Source organism: Dermacentor albipictus, chromosome 8 (genome assembly GCF_038994185.2).
Source record: "Dermacentor albipictus isolate Rhodes 1998 colony chromosome 8, USDA_Dalb.pri_finalv2, whole genome shotgun sequence".
Classification (NCBI taxonomy): domain Eukaryota; kingdom Metazoa; phylum Arthropoda; class Arachnida; order Ixodida; family Ixodidae; genus Dermacentor; species Dermacentor albipictus.
The window spans coordinates 123,666,986-123,681,891 of record NC_091828.1 but is presented as its reverse complement, the minus strand read 5'-3'; the positions used below and the strand labels follow the sequence as shown (position 1 = coordinate 123,681,891).

At 43.8% G+C, this 14,906-nt stretch overlaps 1 protein-coding gene across 1 annotated transcript; it reads right to left on the bottom strand.

Moving 5' to 3' along the window:
* Window positions 1–1,306: 1,306 nt before the first annotated feature.
* LOC139048588 (plancitoxin-1-like) lies at window positions 1,307–11,288 on the bottom strand. The gene is made up of 7 exons (XM_070523007.1): window positions 10,975–11,288; window positions 9,156–9,354; window positions 8,682–8,760; window positions 7,223–7,387; window positions 4,591–4,788; window positions 3,174–3,421; window positions 1,307–1,458 (listed from the first exon to the last, which is right to left on the bottom strand). The coding sequence occupies exons 1-7, from the start codon at window positions 11,079–11,081 to the stop codon at window positions 1,348–1,350; spliced, it is 1,107 nt and encodes a 368-aa protein (XP_070379108.1). The 5' UTR covers window positions 11,082–11,288; the 3' UTR covers window positions 1,307–1,347.
* Between the last annotated feature and the right edge of the window lie 3,618 nt (window positions 11,289–14,906).

Here is a 14,906-nt window from a genome sequence, read left to right as displayed (position 1 = left end):
TCTAGAAGAGAAAGGCTGGCCGAAAAAAGTTACAATCGTGAAGTCTATCGTGATGCCACTCTCGTTGAGGCCGGCGCAATCATTCACTGAAAGGCCGAACTAATCTTATATTACGTTGCAGATACTCGGACTATAATGTAAACATAAGCAACTGCAGGTGGTTGTACGAGTCGCTTCTGCACACTGTTCAGTAGGTATACTTCCGAGAAAATTCAATGGCCATTTCAAATTTGGCACGCACAACAAGGGGTGCTTGTAAATAGATGGCGACACGGAATCGCGCAAGGCTGAGAATCGTATACTTCTCCTCTCAGTCGCATCTCGCGACTTGTGCTTACTGTTGACTCGTACTGCAAATTGTACTTTAGGTGACATTACGTACAAAATAGAGGTTCGTTAAGCAAAAAATTATTCATTTAAAAAAGGCGCAACTACCGTCGTATAGGCGTGGGCGGGGATCTTCACTAGCGGGGGCTGGGGTGGACAGACCATATTGCAGTGCTCTCCCTCTCCCCATCTCCTTTCTTTTTTGTTTTGTTTTGTCGTTTTTACGTGTTATCCACCCGGGATGTTTCGCGTATATTAAGCAACCGGCTGTCGCACTATTCATATTGTTTGTTGGATTATTATACTGTGTGCGCTCATAGCACTCAACAACGACATCAAAAATTTTCCTTTTCCTAGAAACGCAAAAGAAAGTCTACAGAAATGCCATGCGCACTAAAATTCAGTAGGAATTAACTATTCCGGACGCTAATAAACCCATGAATAACGCGCGTAAGGTTTTAGCGCTTACAGACCCTGTCCTCGCCTATTTAAACAGAAGCGTAAATAAATAATCTAATTATGGGATTTCACGTGCCACAATCATGCTCTCATTGTGAGGCATGCCCTCGTAGGGAACTGTGGTTCTTCAACGCGCACCTAATGCACGGTAAACGAGCTATGCTACATTCCATTCCCATAGGAATGCAGCCGCTGTAGCCGGTTTCGACCTTGCGACTGCTGGTTCAGCACTGCAGCGGCATAGCCACTGCCTGTCATGGTATAGGCAAAGCAAAAGTCTCCATTGTTTAAGATCAGTGCTGTATAATCGATGAATAGTTCATAGACAGCGCACTGCTCGAATCAGCAAAATCCGCAACCATAGAAATGCTGGCCACAAGCCTAAATGGGAGCCACAGATTTCATACGCATGATTAGAGGTAATTTGTTTAGAAAACATATGGAGGTGGTTTGAGAAGATAACGCTCTTTATTTCTGGTGAACCTGGGTGCAGTAATCTATGGCTAATTTAGTTGCTTTCGCAAACAACCAAGGTCAAGGGTGACTGCAATCTTAAAACGATCACATTGATATGTTGCAGTCATCGAACTCGGTGACACTTCTCAGGAGCAGCTTGTGAAGTAGGGCGTTCTTGAAACACAGCGTCTGCCCTCCTCTTCGGTACTGTGAGTGCTGCAAGTGAGTACATCGTCCCAATCACTGTTGCCATCTAGATGCGCTCATACCCACTGGCACTGTCACGAACGTCAATCAAGGCTACCACAATGTCTACATCGGCTTCGACTAAACGCCGCATACACCGACAGATTTCGTTTTCGCAATGGCCAGAGGTACAAGTTCATGCTGTGACAACTGCAGTGCTGTCTCTAGAGTGTGCCTTGCTTGAGTGCCCAACTCACAGAGGCAAGTGGCAACAACATTGAGTAAATATGGAAGAGCTTGACCAAGGGCTCTTGACTTTGAAGCGGATACTCATTACGTGGCCTTGCCCATCGTGGCCAATACGTGGCCCTGCCCCGAACGTCTTCTATTTATACAAGGAATCTATAGGCTTGCTCTCCAAGCGGCCACCCTCCTATTTCGTCTCATGAAGAACATTATTTTTCGATTTTTTTTCTTAAAGGTTTAGAAAAATTACCTGCCTTCATCGCGTAGCACGCTTACTCTTCTATAGATAACATCACCAGGTCTGAACCTTTCCATATATTTTTTGAATTTTCTCGACCCCTTCTAGGGTTTTTCTCACCCCTTGACTCATCCCCTCCCGAACAGCACGCAAGTGAATATAAGCCGGCTAAGCATTCTGCTTTTCAATAAACAGCTTTCTCTCGCTTTGTTTATTTCACTGACTTGCAAGGCGAAAGCCTCGTCCATGCATCCCCCGTTAAATCTGTGTCCTGAGGCAATGAAGCTCAGCCTATGCTTGCAAATTGCTAGAAACCGTCGGTGCACCTAGTCTTTTGCTGCTCTCGACCCATCGTTTATCAGCCGTCAACATATACTGTGTCAATATGTCACTGTAATAGATCTAGATAATCTAGGCGTATGGCTATACCTACCAACATCGCTGCTCTTTCGGGGTCCGGGAAGCGAATTGTGTCCGTTGCACGAAATGCTGTCTTAATATCCATGTATCATTCCATACCACGGTAATAACTGCGATAATATAACTACTCGTTACAGGGTATGTCGAATGCGTGGTACCGTGCAGTTTACGTATTCCTATGTAAAAACACAAACAAAGCTATACAATGCATTTAAAAGGAACGAGAATGTATTGACGGAAATAAATGACATTCCGTCCCTGTTCTTGTGCGATAACTTTTTCCAACAGGCTCAGTAGAAGTGAAATACAGACGAAATAGAACTGAGCTAGAAGTTTTTCAGAAAGTAGATAGAATTAGAAGCTATCAATTAACAGGAAATATGATTATCTAGTTGAGGATATCTCTGGTTGGGCAATGCTCCTGGCTTCCTCGTTTTCGCCTGTCATCTCTGTAGGGTTTTACGACAAAGAAGTTGAGAAGGAAACAACCTGGTTCACTGCCTTCGGAAACATAAGTTTCATGAATGGATTTAGATCCCAAGCAGCACTCCGACATTGAATAGAAAGAAAGCAGAGGGAGATAACTTCAAATGCACGAGCTATAACGAGCACTAATTCAGCTTTTCATGGCCTCCATTACCATACAGTCACTGTGGTAACATCGGTTTTCCCGTAAAATTATCTCTGTGGTATGCACGCAGTATTCTGAATAGGCGACAAGGAAGTTGGCTCTAAGCTAAAGCTTGCCCTTAAGTTTTTTGCTTCCCTGACACGCTTATGCGCATTCCTGACATTCGAACCATGCCCCACATGCCACAAATGATAGTGCGTCTCTCCGTACCATGCGGTTGAGGGTTCCGACACACACGTATCGCCTCGAGGTCTCCTCCGAGATCGCCCATTTGCTGTGGTCCTCGCTGTTTCTGACGTCCAGCTGCTGCTTGCTCATCTTGAAACGCAAGGCATCGACGTTGGTGACGGTGTACGTGTCGTTGCAGTCGGCGGGTACCTTGCCGCCGGCTCCGTTGCGCCACGTGGAGGCAAATAGGTTGGACTCGAGGTTGCTGGCCACAGCAGCTGAGTAGACGTCTGAAGGAGGGGCGACAAACGTGGATAAGCTGTGTGAACCACTATGATCACTGTGATCTCGCGGTTGTGAATGAGCGAGACCTTTAGTGATACTCGGCAATTTGAATGAGGCGAGTCGTGTTTTATGTCTCGGCATGCAAGCTATGCCAGCATACCTTGCATCAACACATTGAAACATACATCACTCGTATGGCGCAGTGAAAGTTTTACTCGGATTCGGACTAGGATTAAACTGAGACTGCGTAACAGAGGGATAACGGGATTGTATTTGCTTATACGTGAACGGGGGACTTTCTCAAAACTCAAACCGAATGTAGAGGGATACTACTAGCCTTCACGATTGCAAGGGTCTTAAGTCAGAATTTCTATGGTACTGTTAAAAAACAGCGGACCGAAAATGAAGAAAGATGGATTAGTTCGTTCGAATCGATCTTTAAAACAGGAGAATACTTTGTACACCAGAAAGAAAAAAGTTCGTTTCTTGGTATTCCGTTTACGCAGCCGTTGATACTGACTAGTGGGACTTTTTTATAACAAATAAAAAAAAGAACCCTGAAGCATCAAAGGCAAACTATAAAAAAAAAGCTAGTGATGGTCAGTTTTTATTGCAGTCAGAGTTTTTGTACTGCAGTGAACACTATTACCCCTATTTGGTTTTTCTTGCTCTTCTGCGAGAGTTGAGAGTCTTTTTATACCTAAGCCCAGCCCAACCTCAAGATATGGCCATACCAGGTTACTCGCGACTGATAAATCAGACATTTTGGATTTAGATGTTGGGACCATTATTTCATAATTGAATACAAAGAAGCGCGGAAAACAAACTGTTGCAAATGACTACTTGCCACGGTGGCTCAGCACACGAGGCTGTAATTCTGTCGAGTGCGAGGTCACCGTGGATTTTTTATTGCGCGGAGCGCAATCCCTTGGTGCGCTGCACTTCTCGCAGAAAAATCCAAATTAGTCCGAACCAAATGATATCTCTCCGCTATACTTCGTCTCACAGTCGCATATTTCCTTTGTGGCCACGAAACAGTAAACCTGACGAATAAAAAATTTCGTGAGTGGCTGGACAACATTACCATTCGACAGGTAGAAAGTAACGATATCGAAACTTGTAGCGGTAACCCTGCTATGAAGCCATGATGGCGCAGAGTCGCAGTTTTACGCACCTCTATTGTAGCGGCCGTGCTTGGCAAAGCTGACGTAGGGGTTGTTCGAGACATCCTTGAGCGTCGCAGTCAGAACCCACGGTGCTTCACGGGTGAACTTGCGAGCCAGAAGAAGGTTCAGAGCAGGGCGACCCTTGCGGAGCGATCCCGGCGCATAGCTGTCGTAGATGTTTGGGTACTGCAGCCTCAGGTGCGTGGCTGGGAATAGTGTAACGTTAAATACCTGTCAAGCGGGCAAGTTAAGTGCACATATGGAGAGTGTCACTCGGTTTTAAGTGCACTATGCCAAATATAAACGTCGCAAGTGGAGCGTATACTCGCAGAAGAGTGCACTCCGGTCAAAGTGCGTTCACGGAGCGCACTTTGTTGGCTGATTGCGTAGCCTCGCCGCGAGTGGTTCAAGTGGTGCAAAATGTAACCCATACAAAAGGGACACAGAAGTTCATATTTGTTGTTGTACAGCTCCTAACGAAATAATCAGAGCAGATCTCGTTTGTATTATGTCTTAGCAGGATCAAATGCCATCTCGTCGCACGTCACCACGTTGTTCTCGATTGGCTAGGCGTTCGTCTTGTCGGCATTGACTTTCAACACTCTTATAAGAAAAATCTTTTCGTTTTTTCTTTGCCGAGAAAATATAGATTATGGTTGTTTTTATTTATAATACAACGTAAAAAAATCGCATTTTAGGAAGCTTTTTCTTTTCGACCTACATATTCAAGAAACGCGCTCTTAGTCTTCGTCCATTAATATTATTATTATTTTTTACTACGAGCCCGCTCTGTTTTCCCGTCTAGCACCGCGTAGCCTGAAGCGTCACTCAAGGTCCCAAAGTGCACTCACCGGAAGTGCACTTAACTTGCCCGCTTGACAGACGTATAAGTTGACCACGTGTCGTAAGCAAGGGGCGGGCAATAAACAGTTCTTTCTTTGAATGTAAGTTTGGACGTATTCTTGACGACACGGTTATAAAAACGAGGAAGGAGAGCTTAATAGCACGATACCTTTAAGAACTGTTATTTCTGCCAGCTTTATAAGCATTGCCGTGGTGTGCTATATGGCTGTCGCGGTAAACCTGAACGTTTTGAGAATGCATATAGGCTGCAGTAACAACGGGCATATGAGATCGCTAGCCCAAGGAGACCAGATTGGACTCGTAAACTTATATTTACAACAGCTGGTATTTTTTCTTTAATTGTATAAACAATCTTCGTCATAATATTAACGCCTTCTAATTATTCTGGCGCCATAAACTTTCGTTTGAGCCTGTTGCATACGAGCTATATTCAGCCAAATCTTCTGTTTTGGTTTTCTCATGACATTGTGGATGACTAATCTTGAGAACACAGAAATAATAAAAAAAAGAACAGGCGAACTCACCGACAGCTGAAATCTAGATAAACCAAATCATTCTCGGCGTGAGTGCTTCATGAACCATGTGTGCATGTGTGTGTGTGTGTGTGCAGAGCTATAGATAGTGGGGTTTTCGAGGCATGAATATTAGTATTAAGGAGCAGCATGTAATATGCAGAAATGATGTCATTTGCAGTGAAGTACAGACAGGCTGGATAGTGTATACACATATATACATGCAGCAGTGTCACTGCATGTATATATATATATATATATATATATATATATATATATATATACACAGAAAGATAGATAGATAGAATAAATTTTCAGTGCTGATCCACAGTGCCATGGTTGCACTCATGGCGTCTCTGATGCGTTGGTTTCTTCTAGTGCAGCTGTGGATCTAAAAGCGCCAAGCCTGTCAACGCGCTGGTTTTGATGCAGAAATAAGCGTCACTTCGCACATAAAACCACTACTACTACTAATGGTTTCAATATCAGGTTTGTGTGCTAGTGCCCCTGTGTTCGAATGGTGCCGTCGAACGATTTTATTGATGTTTATTTAAGCATTCATCAGGCACCTGATTTGCTGAACATGATGAGCTCGCAAAGTCACAAAGCCGATGTGAAGACAGAAGGCCGAAGTTTAGGCAACTCCATGTACTAATCATCATTCTCATGTTAGCTTAATCGCCCTCCTTGCCATTGCCGTAGACTCTGACGCTGCAGTTCCCTGTAGTATTTATTGCATGAAACTCTACGATTGAAACACCAATACTCCTTTGCTGTACCGTTAGTCGACAATCGCGACCATCCAGTTAGATGCGTTTCGCGTTAGAAGCCAGATGATCTGAAAATGTGCCTAGAACTCGGTAAGAAAGCTTCGCTGTAGGAGGCCTAATCCCAAGGTATTGCTCCATCAGCAATGCGAAAGTAGCCCACTTTTCGAAGAATAATTCTTGCTATCACACTCTGAGCGAGTGTGTAGGGATGCACACGTTTCTTTATTTTCATCCTTACGCTCCTTTGCATAAGATTTCTGACTAAGCACAGCTAGACTTCTCGGCATAACAAGGAACATTGCCGGAAACAGCAATTCAATCCACGCTACAAAAATATATGATATAGGCAATAGGCTATATGATATAGGCAATAAGTTTGCAGCTTAGAGCGGCTGAAGGTCCAGCCCTTCTTTGTGGCATGCAGGTGATCGTACTGCTGCTAAACGCGGTGCATTTCAATAAAAATGCTGTATCTTTCGCTCTTTTTCACTTACCGATCGTCTCCAGCTGACTAGTGGGGAAAGTGACGCACAAGATTGTCTGACCGTTCTCGCGTCCACTGGGTGGGAAGGAGTACAGGCCTTTGTGGAGCATCTCGGGAAACTTTGGAACGCTGTGGATAATCCACACACCCGACTCGCCATCGAAGATGAACAGTCCTGGAGGGCAAGATGAAGCGTGTGATTGTAAAGCTTTCGGCAATTTTTCGACGCCCAATGCGATTGCATATCGGAAATAAATGCCCCAGATGCGCTGGAATTTTACAAACATTACTGTTAAACATTTTGACAGTTGCAGAGACTCTACTGCATCCTTCTCTCAAGAAAAATGACGACACTTTGCAAGTGCGAAGGCTAAAGAGCAGTTATCGGGCGTTTTAATTCGGTGCTAATGTAGGTCTTGAAATGCTGGATGTGGTTTTACTCACATTATTAGTTCATCGACCAAACTTCATTCAGACACGACAGAATTGATTGACGCTGTGTAGTGATAAAGCTAGGCTTTCTGATGACACTCATAAAATCTAGGCAACGGTGCTTTGCGTGTTTTCAAGAAACAGAGCGGGTGAATGTCTCGTGACGTCATGAGGATTGTAACTTCCGAATACCAAAACGAAATCTGGTTTGTATAGGCAAGAATTATTGATAATTATGTAGGGCTCACTGACAATTACTTCCCGGCGATTGGAAAGGTTCTAGTTTCATTTAATACAAGCAATAGTAGGATTAATAGGGGATGACAGCACTACTTTAAAGGGCAACTCCTGCGTTCTTCTTTAAAACCCTGTTAGGATATTGTAATTTTCAAATGCTTTCAGAGTGCTGTCACCGGCAGGGTGGCTCAGTTTCCGTAGAAACTAATCAACGATTTTAGATAGCCAATAACCAAGGTTCCGAAACCGAAACGGGCAGCTGGTTCGTGTGGCATCATGATGAGTCGATGACGTCAGATCCTTCACTACCCTAACCTAAACACACAAAATGCGTGCTAAACACACAATACCCGTGGCGCTAATACCCGTGGACCACTTGTTTCTCTTTTTAGTGAGAAAATGTATAAATTTAGTGCTCTCAGCTTGCAGACGCAATCTTGATGAGGGCCGGACCCTGGCCGAAACGTCAGTAATGTCTTGTTATCCTGCCCGCGTGCTTGTATTGCTTGACATATATATATATATATATATATATATATATATATATATATATATATATATATATATATATATATATGCCAATGTTATTTTATTTTCTGATCGCTAGTCATTTACTCATGTCCTTTGGCCTGTGAAGGGGAAGTGTTCCAATATTTGTTATGAGAACCATTTACGTATTGCGTTGATAAAATAGTGTAATAATGTCGATGCCAGTAAGAAAGCAGTCATCAAAGAAATAACAAAGCACGGGCATCGCAGTGCTCGAGGCTAGAGGCTATACTGCATTGAGGTATAAGTACCTTTGGTGTGTCCATTGCTTGACTTTTTTTCTTCGAGGTGGTACGGAGGCTGGTCATTGTAAACGGCGTACGCTAGGTTCTGCACGAGAACAAGAGGACACATTCGCGGCGCCATTTGACGAGCTTGCAATTCCTAGCTCCATCGCATCTTCTTCAGTAATCTCTAGAGCAAGCTACAAAATACTCTGATAGATTGCGCTGTTGTGGCCGCGTGTGCAAGTGAAATGGATTTCCGCGCTTTTCCCTGTAAAAAAATAGTTGCCTACTTGCCGCCGTAATGAGGTGTTCATTTTTTCAAATAATACATAAACCACCTAAAGCGTAGGATAAGAAGCTCTTTACACTTTTTTTTTTACAAAAATACTTTGGTATCAAATCCTGGTTTAGAAGCGTAACTACACACATTCGGGTAACTGGCAATGTTCAAGCTTCGCTTGTTAGTGTGCTGTAGACCCGGATATCTACTTGCTTTACCTGTGGTTTCTCCATTGCAGTGAGAGGAGCAATTGTGTTGGCAAGTGCGTTGCTTCCATTGAAGATGTTGTGCGTGGACAGCATCCAGTATGGCGTGGATGTCGGCGTCCTAGAATCGATGTACAGGTATTCCTCGCCACTCGGAACGCTCACTTTGTCCTTTCCTTGCGCTCCTCTTGGGAGCTTGTACATGAAGAACCTACGAAACAGTAGGGAAGTTATACTAGGGAACTACTAACTTTTTTTCTCGATTTTTAGTGTTCTTAGGTCCCTTAGGTCTCTTGCTGGATTCATTCTGTGAGCTGTACCGCACGAAAAAAGAAAGGAGCATGGAGGCGACAGGGACGCAAGAAAATAATTAAAAAATAGTATAATAACAACAATAATAATCATAAAAAGAAACTACGACATGGGTGTTTTTTTGTGTTTTCTTTCTGTTCCTGTCGCGTCGGTGCTCGTTTTATTTTTTTTTTTTTGTAATGGACACCTTTCCAAATCTCCCATTTGATTATTCCTCACCGTCTAAGTAGGAAAATAGGGCGCGGGCCCGGAGCTCTTTATACAGCCTTGACCTGCGCGTTGTCAACGTCGCCAAAGGCTATGGGTGTTCTGTGCTGCGCATGTCTGGCTCACACTTCACCAGTACACACCTTTCGGGGCGTGCATTCTCCCAGAACAATGAAGGTCCTCTGTCTTGCTTGCGTTTTGTTTCTTGAAAGCCCTGCGCTCGTTATGGGGGGCTTTCCTGCCAAGAATGCTTTGTGACGCTGATAACACGCACGCCGTTTGTGACCGCGAAGTGTTGGGCTCGTAGCAAAAAGACACGCAGAACAGAACACGATGATTAATGTGGGACAAAGGTGTACCCCACAAGGTGTGGAGTGTTTTAAGGTGTAAGCTTGACGGGCCACTAATAGGGCAACACGCTGGTACGGAAGTCGATTAAATCGTGCAACTTAACGTGCTACACGTCTGTCAAGTAGGACTAACCCTTGAATGCGTGATTATTTTGACAGTTGCCGTCTGACACTTATGATCGGCACTGGGAAATAGTCATAAATGCGCAAGGACTGTTTTTGATAAAGAGTCGGAAAGGAAGGTTTCTCCACGTGAGATGACCTCCGCACGGAAGATAATATTTTATTGCAGTGATCGGCTTCTTGACAACCGCGGTGAACTTCTACGCTTGGGAAGGCAGCAGCTAATTAAAGGTGCGCGAAGTTCCAGAAATAAACAGAATATTTTTTTTATTTGTATAAATAATAACCCTTGCTATCTGTGGCGCCTCAGCAGCTCTGATATCGACCAAATAAATAAAAATATAAATATATTTTCAAGACTTGTAAAAGAAAGACAGTTTTGCGAGGTCGAGCTAGAACAACTTTCCCTTTCTTTTTAAGCCACGTGCTCTAAGAAAGCAAATAATTCCAACAAAAGGTACCTTTTATTTTAATAAGATAGAAAATGTTTAGTACTAGGATGTATCACAATGACAAGATGTCATGGCTGACAGATAAAAACACAGCATCCGTCTTTAATGAAGAAACCCCGTATTCCTCATAACTTTTGTATCCAATAACATCATATGGCATAAGGGAAAAACTGGTTTTTGCATGGATCCTATATATTTCATATCGGATACGGGGGTTATTGGGCATATATATTTTTCTATAGCGAATGAGAGGCCTACATTGAGCAATAAGTGCATTGAAGGGTGGAATGGCTCACGACGAATGCGAAATGAAGGAATTCACTTGCAGTACATCAGCCAAGAAGTTCCTCCACTAGTTGAATTCGAAGACAGAATATCCGCACTTACCAGTCAACATCAGCATTTTTCTCGTTTTTGCAGGACGTAGCCGCGTTAGACACAGTTACCAGAGATGCCAACGTAAGCGACAAACAGGTTAGACTTAAGGCAGTCATTCTTACGAGCTCTTCTCTAAATAGATTCAGCTAGAGCCACTATTCAACATTCACCTGCTATCATAAAGGTTTTCTGACTGCTCTGAGACGTCTGGTACTGCGTTAGCAGCAACAAATTACAGCTCGTCTCAACATGCACACAAATACAACTCAGAGGTATACAGCAGCGAGAGAAATGACAAGGATTGGCATATTAGCGTAGCACACCCCCTGTGTGCATTGTGCTTACTATATAAGCGGTTGTTATCGCAAAATATCCATTACCTCTTGATAGCTGTTATCACCTCCCGGTTCGCTCAGCCCTGTTCTTACGGAGATTGGTCTTATCTTATTTTCTGCTCAACGGACTGCACAGCTAGATAAAATGAGTCGTTCCAGGGACTACTGCCAGGCTGCATAATGTTTGCTAGGTTTATGGTATTTCATTGGCTATCGGCGCTTCCGTGACGGAATGGAACCTAATAACAGCTCGAATGGTTTCACAATCTGGATAAATGCAGTAATAAGCTACATCCTTCTTGCGACAGGTATGAGGGCTGTGACGGCTGAGAGTATTCGCTGACATGAATTATAAGAATTTCAATGTCGAATAGTAACACCACACCGGAAATATAATTAGGGATCAGGTATCTTATCACGCCAATAGGCATGCCAGATGAAATCATTGAGTAACAATAAAAGCCGAGAACGTCGATCACGCAGCCTTGCATATCAAATAAGCCAACGTACAAGGAGTTTCCGTTAAAGGGCGTTAAGGATAACAGTTCATTCTTTTCTTCTGTGTTAAATTTCCCAAGACAGGTGCGAAGTATTTGCGTCCATTTCATATAGCACAATTCACGTCAATCTCACCATCGAATGTGACAAAGCGCAGTGTGTGGCACCTATTATGGCACAAGCATGTAGTGTGTAATAGAGTACAATGTGTCTCACAGCCCGTGCGATGTTTTTTTTACGTTATTGTTTAGTGCATGTGATGAATTTTTAACTTCTTCCTTTTCACTACCTATAGCCTTCTCCACTTGAGGGCTAGCCAACTGCACAGTCGAATAAACCTCCTCACCTTTAATATCGCCAGCATCTCTTGGTAAACTCTATCAATCAAATAATTATTCTGTGTCTAATAAAAAATATCGGCACTCAAACAACGAATGACTCATTCAGATAGGCGTACAGACTGAAACATTTACTCAGTTTTTTTCGGCATGAAGAAAGAAGCGTAGCCCACAAAATACAACCCCCCATCCCATTCTCTTCATTCTAGTGGGAGAATTAGTTGACTAAAGCAGTGTCTCCTAATCACGGCAGCAAATTCCGGAGTCCCGTTATCGACGTAGATACGTCATTTTATAGCAGATAGGAAAGAAATAATTAGGTTCCGACCTCTGTGCTTCCCTGGGTGCCGCGCTTATGACGTCAATGCTTGATATCGATGGCAGAGGTGAAACGTATGCGTGAGGATATCGTGACCAACGTTGATGTCAGCAGCACGTGAACAGCGAGTGGCTGAACTATGCCAACACTGGGTTTATAACATGTGTGTACTCGTAAAATCCACATAATTTCAACATCTCCTTAGCTATATCGTTGAACCTCAGCGAGCCAGTCACGGAATTCGGTGAGTGGCAATATTAGGGACAATATTGCACACTAAAATAGCGGCAAAATTAGAAATATTGACCTTGGATTTGTTGCACCACAGGGTTGCTCAGAAGATAATTCTAATGGCTTTATAGTTCAACGCTTCAGTCAAGTATCATACATTTTTTTTATTAATGAGATGCATCGTACCAGTACATGACCTATGCTGTCGACTTCCATATGACGTTTGGCAAACCAACTGGAACCAACTGGAAGCAATTTTTCAATGCAAATGAGTACTTTCCCGTGTTAAGTCCCGTCAAATCAGTTGTTCTTCAGGGTGTAGTGCTCGATACCGCATTCGTTTCTAATTTGTATTAGCAAGCTGGCTACTAATATCTCCTAAAATTCTCATACCTTTCAGAGGACTGAAAATCAGTTACCAACATCAACGATTTTATAACACTCCAGCCCTACTGTGGTCAGGTTGGAGAGCAATGCAGTAATTGGATAATGCCAGTAAACACTAATTAGATGCCTCTTCTTTATTTACTCCGGACTTCTCCGCACCGAGATGTCATTCAGTGTAACGTCGAATTGTATTCTTTATGCTCGTACGCATACCTAGGAATTCTATTCACCTATGATATTTCTTGGCCGCATTACATGAGTTATAACCAACAACAATAGGCGCTTTCTCAGCCTGCTTCAAGGCCACTTCAGCTACTATTACTAGTACCAAAATATTATTATTAAAGTAACAAACCGTGGCTAATTATCTGACAAAAGAGGTAACCACAATAACATACCTGCAAGGCAGACGTAGATGACCGTAATAGCTGCTTCCTTATAGCAATGAATTCTCAAAGCAATAAAACATTACACCTCGTTTTGCAACTTTACATTTGGCGCAGGCGATAACTGTCAACGAAATGTGGGTGGCGGTCAGTTTACTTCACAAGTTGGATGACTGCCTCCTACTCATGGGTCTTGCATTGGTCGGCGAGAACTTCACTGCAACGCTAGAGGACCTTACTCCACCTGACCTCTTTGAGGCCATCGCCAACAAAGCCAAAGCAACAGTCAGCAACGTCACCGAAAGTGATAAGATAAAAACAGCATTAAAGTGGTAGACTTTTTTTTCTGGAGGAGACAAGGTATTAACTACACGTGACACCAAAGACGATACACACATGAGCGTGCGGTGGTCTTCGCAAGGTTTAGCCAATCCCGTGCGCAGTTAGCGAGCTCAAATATATGAAGCACATGAAACAGAAAGCAATATCGAAAGCACTTGCAGCTGGTGCAATACACATAGAGAGAATGAAGCAGGATAAGTACGTGCGATGGCAGCATGCCCAATGACGCTATCAGCTGTTGCGTCTTTGGGTAGCGTTTAGGCCAGGAACCCTCTAGGCATGAGTATACGCCCGGGAGTGGGAGCGAAAGAAAAAAAAGTTTATTGGCATATTAAAACAAGAAATCATACCCTAGTCAGAGCTATCTCAGTCACACTCAAGATGTTCTTCCTAAGCAGTTGTTTTATCTAGTTCCTCATACGCAAAGTAATTGATGGCCTCGTGGCGGCCAATGAGAGCAATGCTAGAGGCGTTCTGCTCACAGGACTCCGCCTCTGATGTCCATGCAGCCTTCGAAGCAAGGACGAGGCAATCTAGAAACAGGGATTCACGCTCCTTCCTCAAAATCCATCTACACTGGTTCCTTGTTCTCCGTGACGCTCAGCTTGTCAGGATCAAGAGAGTGGCCTTCGCGGTCGTTAGCGCTTCTACGGAGGGTGGCGGTTGTTGTCGCCTCAAAGTGAGCTTCTTCGTCGGCGCGTCACAGTCGGTGTCGGGCTCCGTTGCCGTCTAGGCGGGCACTAATGAAGGTGCTGCCTCGAAGGAAACCCCAAAAAATTCGCACTGCCTATTCGGGGCTCTTTTTATCCCATCACATTCGGTGTCAGATTCCATCACTGTCTTGACGGGCGCTGATGAAGGGGGCTTCCTCGGGGGAGGCACCCGAAGAATTCGCACTGCCGGGTTGGGTCTCAACACTGCCCATTTTGTTTTTCATGCGAAAGCGTTTAATAAACCACTCAGCGAAAAAGCCAGCGAATGTCGTCTGGAGCAGCGAAACAGCATCTAAATTACCATTGGCTGTGACGCCATGTCAAGTGCTCGCCTCGACGCAGCAGAGCGGACGAGAGAGAACACTTGCTGGCAATAGCGCGCCAGGTGTTGC